General features: G+C 37.7%; 1 protein-coding gene across 2 annotated transcripts in view; it reads left to right on the top strand.

Moving 5' to 3' along the window:
* The window catches only part of LOC107587967 (monocarboxylate transporter 6-like), a 17,129-nt gene that overhangs the window by 6,293 nt on the left and 3,414 nt on the right, over positions 1 to 7,422 (top strand). For both annotated transcript variants that reach the window (XM_016275951.1, XM_016275952.1), the window contains exons 3-4: positions 5,446 to 5,589; positions 5,676 to 6,539. In XM_016275951.1, coding sequence (XP_016131437.1) covers positions 5,446 to 5,589; positions 5,676 to 6,539 — 1,008 coding nt within the window. The remainder of the gene's footprint in view (positions 1 to 5,445; positions 5,590 to 5,675; positions 6,540 to 7,422) is intronic.

Below are 7,422 nucleotides of genomic sequence, written 5' to 3'. Positions count from 1 at the left end.
ATATAAAATAGGGATTTCGCCTAGGGCGTCAAATTGGCTAGAAACGGCCCTGCACCTAACCCTAACCTAACAGTATACTAATGAGAGTTAGTTGACATGTAGTTGCGAAGTTACTTATGGTTAGTAGAAAGTTTCAAGTGGACTATCAAAATAAAGTGTAACCTAGTGCACACTTTATAGGAACCAGTGAACTGAAACGCTTATGCTCAGCCAGACAGCTCTGAATCAGGCGAGTGGTTGTTATTATATTCCTGGACGGCTCTGGATAAGCCAAGATACCATTGTGTTGAGAAAGGTCTATTTGTCTTTCCAGCCCTTTCTCTTGGCTGCCAGCTGGGCAAGTTAGTGCCAAAGACAATGTTAAGGAGATCTTATGAGTTTGTTTTCATGCAGTGCCGTGACGCCTAAAGTATTCATTTAAGCAGGGCAAATGTTCAATCTCCCTTGACGTTTTAAAGAGCTTGAAGTAATTTGCACCGTACTAACTGCTGTGCTCAATGGGTGCAAAGTGTCACATCAAAGTTTCTCATTTAACTCAAAAAAGGCCATAAAGTGATGATATTCTTTGACACTCATTTTCACTCTTTGTGTCTTGGGATATGATACCTTCCCAGACTCTAATTGATAAAATTACTTTTTAAAGATGTGTAATTTTTTTTCCAGGCTAATGTGCAAAGAGAACCATAAATTAGCCTAATAAGCTGATTTCCTGAAAAATATAAACAGTTTCAGAACATTGCTCAATTTGTTTGAGTTGTTAGACATGCCAGACATGTGAGTTTGGGACAGGATCAGATTTAGGAGGATTACTTAAAAAATATATATTATTCCAATATAAATGACTAATTGCTTACTAAAAATGTAATCGATAACTTAATCCAAATATCAAAACATGAGTATAAATTTACTTACTTTGGTAGATTAATTTTTACTTACCTTTGAACTTCATCACAACATAATTTTTATTAAAAAAATAAAATAAAATCTGATCTTTTGGTAGGGTTTGCACAGGTGTAGAACAATGTTGTACGTTCTTACTCTACAACAGTAATCGCTCTTGTGATGGATGGACAGACATGAGTTGTTAAAATATGGAAGGCAGATGGGGCCAAAAACATTTAAATGGAACTCGTGAAATTTGACTGTGTCAACATGTTCTGTTTATGCATGTTAATGCGACAACACACATAGCAGGCAATGAAATTGCTGTATTTGAAACTATATGTGCATATGTGATGCGAAGGTACGTTGGTATACAACATATCAGACATCATGATTATTCATGAAGGATATCATAATAATACACTGGTATGCATGTATCCAAACATCAGACATTACATTTGTTCATGAGGGATAATGCATCGGTACGTTGTGTGTAAAGAAATGTCTTTATATTGTAACATTTTATATTGTAACATTAATTAATTTACTCTAGCACAGTAGATATCAGAAAAACAATGCCACAGTGAACTAAAGAAAGGATAAATATGTGGGTAAATATAGAGGTATATCTGTTTTAAAAAGTATAACATGTTCAAAACACAGTCAGAATGTGCACACGTTTAGAGACAAATTCATAATCTTAATGCGGTAATACTCTGCGTCTTTACACATGCTAAAAAAACATGAAGAAAACTGATGCTTTAAGGCGTTATCATGGACAAATAGTGTGTGTTGACATTAGGGATGCACCGAAATGAAAATTCTTAGCCGAAACCGAAAACCAAAAAAGAGGAAACCAAGGCCGAAAACCAAAAAACCGAAAGAAATTATGCCAGTTATTAGTACCATTGCATTTATGGCTATGACTGTGTACTAACTTTACTCAAATCAAGGCATTGCAATTGCATAAATTAATATTAAAGTTTCAAAGAATAAATCAATTACAAATTATGGAAATATTTATTTAGCACATTGCAACAATGCACAGTATAAAATAAAATTCAAACTAAAATGTTTAACTTGACCCCACTCATGTGTACATTAAATAATAATGTACAGGCCTATTGGCCTGCAGAAAGGTTTTAAAATTAAATGTTCTCTCATAAAAACAAAGTGCATTTAGGTCAAGTACATTTTAAATTTTTCTCTGTAGGACTACTACAAGAAAGTGCATTCAGAACAAGTGCAACTGCTTAAAGATACAACAATATTTTCTCTGTAGGCCTTCAACATAATAGTGTATCAAAACAAAGACTGCCATAGCCCATATGTTAACTGTAGAACTTTAACAACAACAAATGCACCAAGAATTGCAGATGTGCAAAGTGGATAATAAATATTTAAACACTAGACAAGCCCATTCTACTTCTTGAGGTAAAGTGGCAGGTTTTTCTTGATGAAAAGTAGCTTCTCTGCTTTATCACAGTGAAGTCTGTTCCTCTTCTCATCGAGAACATGAGCTGCTGCACTGAACAGTCTCTCGCTGTCAGTGCTTGTGCACGGAGCAGACAAGTACTTGCGTGCCATCTTTGTATGTATGTATCACACTCATATCACATCTAGTTGTTTTGGATAAGAATTAGGGATGCACTGAATATTCAGCGTTTTCTTTTCCTGTTGGCCGAATATTCGGTGCATCCCTAGTTGACATGGTCAAATTTCATGCGTTGCTTTAAAGGATTTTTGGCTCTATCCGCCTTCCATATTAAGAGTACTTACCTGATTTGCATGCTAATGTTAAGAGGACTGTAGAGCAAAATCATGACGGATTTCAAATCCTGGTGTTTTAGAAGGCTGAAAAAAAAAACTCAAATTTTAAACTGGGGAGTTATGAAACTTGTAGTATGCCTTCATTGAAAGTAACATCAAGGACATTTGATTTTCCATTGCATAACCCCTTTAAGCATATTTTATTACCAAAATGTAAACAGTGACAGAAGTATACAGTGGGGCAAAAAAGTATTTAGTCAGCCACCAATTGTGCAAGTTCTCCCACTTAAAAAGATGAGAGAGGCCTGTAATTTTCATCATAGGTATACCTCAACTATGAAAAACAAAATGAGAAAAAAAAATCCAGAAAATCACATTGTAGGATTGTTAAAGAATTAATTGGTAAATTCCTCGGGAAAATAAGTATTTGGTCACCTACAAACAAGCAAGATTTCTGGCTCTCACAGACCTGTAACTGCTTCTTTAAGAGGCTCCTCTGTCCTCCACTCATTACCTGTATTAATGGCATCTGTTTGAACTCATTATCAGTATAAAAGACACCTGTCCAAAACCTCAAACAGTCACACTCCAAACTCCACCATGGCCAAGACCAAAGAGCTATCAAAGGACACCAGAAACAAAATTGTAGACCTGCACCAGGCTGGGAAGACTGAATCTGCAATAGGTAAGCAGCTTGGTGTGAAGAAATCAACTGTGGGAGCAATTATTAGAAAATGGAAGAATTTGAGTGCAGACAATACTGAGAAGGTTTAGTTCACCCAAAGACAAAAATGTTCTCATCAGTTACTCTCCCTCATATCTTTCCGACCCCGTATATTTATTCTTCCGTAAAACACAAAATGGACATCTTAGACAGAATTTCTAAGCTTCTGCTTTCATTGAAAATGAGAGCTCTGACAAAAATATCTACTTTAATGGCTTTCTTTGTCCTTGTTGGACAAGGAAACCATCTACTTTCCTTGATGGGAAAGAGCAGTTCAGACATTCTGTCGACACATCTCATTTTGTGTTTCAATGATGAATGAAATTCATACAAAATTGGAATGACTATATTCATCATGTCGTGTAAATAATGAAAACATGTTTGGGTGAACTGTTCCTTCAGAGCAGGGTTGGGCAACGCGAATTCGAAGCCAGAGTTGCCCAGCTATGCTTCAGAGTCCAAATTATGCATTTATACGGAGCCCTGCACAGAAAAATAAAAAATAAAAAAATATTGTGGCCACAAATTATTAAATATGTGGTGACATTTCACATACGGCTGGGCGATATAGCTAAAAAATGTATCAACGATATAATGTTTCATATCGTTTGGTATCGATAATTATTGACATTTTTTATAACTTTTTTTAAAACAAAAAGCAATAGAAAAAAATGTTAACCACTGTATTTATAATTAACACAATTTATTGAGACAAACAATAAATATTTTTTGTTTTAACAATCAAACACAATAAAAATTCAACAAATGTCTCATTTCTAATGTTTTATATGCAGATTAAATAGGTCTTTATTGTATAGGTCTAATTGTCTCCCGAGGCCACAGGAGAGCGCACTGAGCAAAATAATGCAGCGCATTTAAATTGTCAACGCAAGGAAGTAACTCTATAAAAACCTGCATTACATCTAAATTAACTCATAAAAATTAAATATAATTTCGTAAATTGCATAAACAATTATGAACAGAAAAGCATCATGTATGCATTGCTTAATCTAAAGAGCCGACGCGCCATTCACACAGACTGCATTTAAAACATAAAAAACTAAAGGAATAAACCTCCACAAATTCGTGATGTGTTTTCTAAAAGTTTAAACTGTTTTAATTTTGCATGGCTTTCTATACATCTCTTGTGTGAGACATGAGTGCAGCAGTCGTATTTGTCCGTCTAAAAAATGCGCTGAATATGCGTTCTGTGTGAATGGCTTGGTTTCGGTTTTAACCCATTCAAGATCTTCTCCGCATTGAGCTTCTATATTTCTGTAATATTTTGAATGCATAACGCAGCAGCGGTGCGTCTCGTGGGCTAGACTAACAAAACATTCAAATGCAACAACGTCACTTACATCATCACTGATGACGCTCCCTGACGCACTCCTAACATTCAAATGCAAATGTTTATTTTAAATTAAACTAATATTCATTCTTTATTCACAATCTCCTTATCACAGGCAGGCACAGCACTCATTTCAGCATGTGTTTGTGTTTGCTGTCTGCTTCACTTATAGCACGTGCCTATATCGAACTATTTTTCTATCGATATCGAAGAAGGTGTATCGTCGATAAATATTGATACCATTTAATCGCCCAGGCCTAATTTCACACATAATTCACTCCCTTTCAGTTAATCTTGGCTAAATTGTACTAATCTATTACATCGTTTTAACAAATTCAAAACTAGGGAACAAATTAGCACAAAACAGCCACCATTTACTAAAAAGAAGTTCCAAATAAATAAGTCATGAGAAAAAAATGCATGTCATTGTAAGGTTCCATACATTTGAGTTATTTTTGTAAATCTAGTCCATGTTTATGTGGACAGCATCATATTATCCCATAATCAAATTCAGGCCTTTCTATCAGAGCTTATCAAATGCAGCGACCAAACTTTAATTTGCAGATATAGAGTTTCAATACCAAATAGCTACCATTGTTTGTCATCATCTGCATATGTGTGCAGACATTAAACAGGATCATCTGTAAGTCAGATGCAGCTAATGTGTGCGCACCGTGACCATCATTGTTCACATTACAATGCCTTTGTCTTTCCGTAGGCCCCATATGTAGTGTTCTCGTGGAGTGCCTCGGTTGCCGTGCGACAATAATTATTGGCGGGATCCTGAGCGGACTGGGAATGGCAGCCAGCTCATTTGCACAGACAATGGTAGAGCTGTATATCACTGCTGGCATTATCACAGGTAGGTAGGCCTGTATATTACCTTCTCGGTGTGAAAACGATTGCTCAGTAGACTGCATGGACTGAATTATCACCTCTCCTTCTCAGGAATGGGATTCTCTTTGTCTTTCCAGCCATCGATCACAATGGTGGGCCACTACTTTATGCGACGCAGGGCGTTTGCCAACGCCTTGTCTTCCATTGGCACCGCACTCGGGCTGAGCACCCTACCATTGCTTGCCAACTATCTGCTCAGCGAGTTTGGCTGGCGGGGCAGCTTTCTGGTGCTGGGAGGGGTCCTGCTGAACTGCTGCGTTTGTGGGGCCGTAATGCGCCCCCTTGGGGCCAAACCAAAGATGGAAGCCAGAACCGGACAGACGAACAATCGCCAACTCAAAACCAATTGCCTTTCCATTACTCAGGAAAGAGAGGGTCTGAAAGGCCGTCTGCAGGCCACTCTCTCCACCGTCATGCCTTTCCTGCGCAGGCACATGGCTTTCGACTTGCTGTGCAGTAACCCGTACTTCTGTGCCTACGCTCTTGGGGTGTCCTGGATGATGCTGGGCTTCGTGGTGCCCCTCGTTTACCTGGTTCCCTATGCCACCGCTTACGGCATGGAGCAAGACCGAGCCGCTCTACTGATGGCCATCCTGGGGTTGATCAACATCATCGTTCGGCCCGCGACGGCGCTGGTTTTTGGGCTGCCTCGCTTCTGTGGAAGCCATAACTTCGCCTACCTGTTTGCAGTGGCTGTGCTGATCAACGGATTAAGCAACTGCATCTGCGGGATGGCGACGAGTTTCCCAGTACTGCTGGCGTATGTTATAGTGTTTGGGTTTTCTATGAGCCTCATCGGCTCCTTGTTGTTCACCGTACTGATGGACACGGTCGAGACAAGTCGCTTCCCATCCGCCCTGGGCCTCATCAGCATTATGGAGAGCATCATGTTTCTGCTTGGCCCGCCGTTAGCAGGTGATGTAATGCTTTTTTTTCTCTAAAGTTTGCATATGCTTTAGTACTGCATCAGTAGGTTAAAACAGCATGCTTGCTTGTATTTATGTCAAGGGCAAAAAAAATTCAGCTTCATGTGATTTTATTTTGTGTACGTGCATAGACTGTGTTCTTTTCCATACAACAACAAAGTGGCTCTCAAGCTCCAAAACAAACAAAAAAGCACCATAAAAGTAGTTCCTTTGAAGTAGAGAGTTCATGTATAATATCCAACCATTAAAGTCATAGAATAGCTTTGTAATAAACAAACCACAATTTAGGTCAGCATTTTGCCTAAATTGTTTCCCCTCCACCTGCACTGTGCTTGGCAGGCCCGGACTGGGCATCAGGAGAACTGAAAAAAAGTGTTGGCCTGTCCTATGACCGATTTTTATTTTATAATGATTATTATTATTATTTTGTATTGTTATTTTATTTTCCTACTCAGTTGCATGTGGTTATCATTCAACTCAGAATGGCTTCTGTAAATTACTATACTCATATTTAGTTGGAACAAACCTAAAAATCAGCGGAGGTTACTTTTTTATAAATAAAATAAGAAAATTGTATAAATACAAGTAATTAAATTAATAAGTAAAAATAAATATAAGTAATTACTGTTATTTTCTCTTGTTTGTTTTTTAGGTTGGCACTGTAGGCCAGTGGGCCTCGGTATCCATCTCACTGCTTCCTTTTATAGGTCAAATGTTAGGGAGCTGGGATCAATTTAAATGTTAGGATCAGAGGAAATACACACAAAAGATCACTTCCCCTGCTTTTGTTTTATTACTCTTGATAATAATATATATATATATATATATATATATATATATATATATATATCTTTAGAGCGCGACACCCCATA

The sequence above is a fragment of the Sinocyclocheilus grahami genome, unplaced genomic scaffold (genome assembly GCF_001515645.1).
Source record: "Sinocyclocheilus grahami isolate Dianchi unplaced genomic scaffold, SAMN03320097.WGS_v1.1 scaffold97.1, whole genome shotgun sequence".
Taxonomy (NCBI): domain Eukaryota; kingdom Metazoa; phylum Chordata; class Actinopteri; order Cypriniformes; family Cyprinidae; genus Sinocyclocheilus; species Sinocyclocheilus grahami.
The sequence above is the reverse complement of the archived record's forward strand: the minus strand, read 5'-3'. Positions and strand labels throughout refer to the sequence as shown.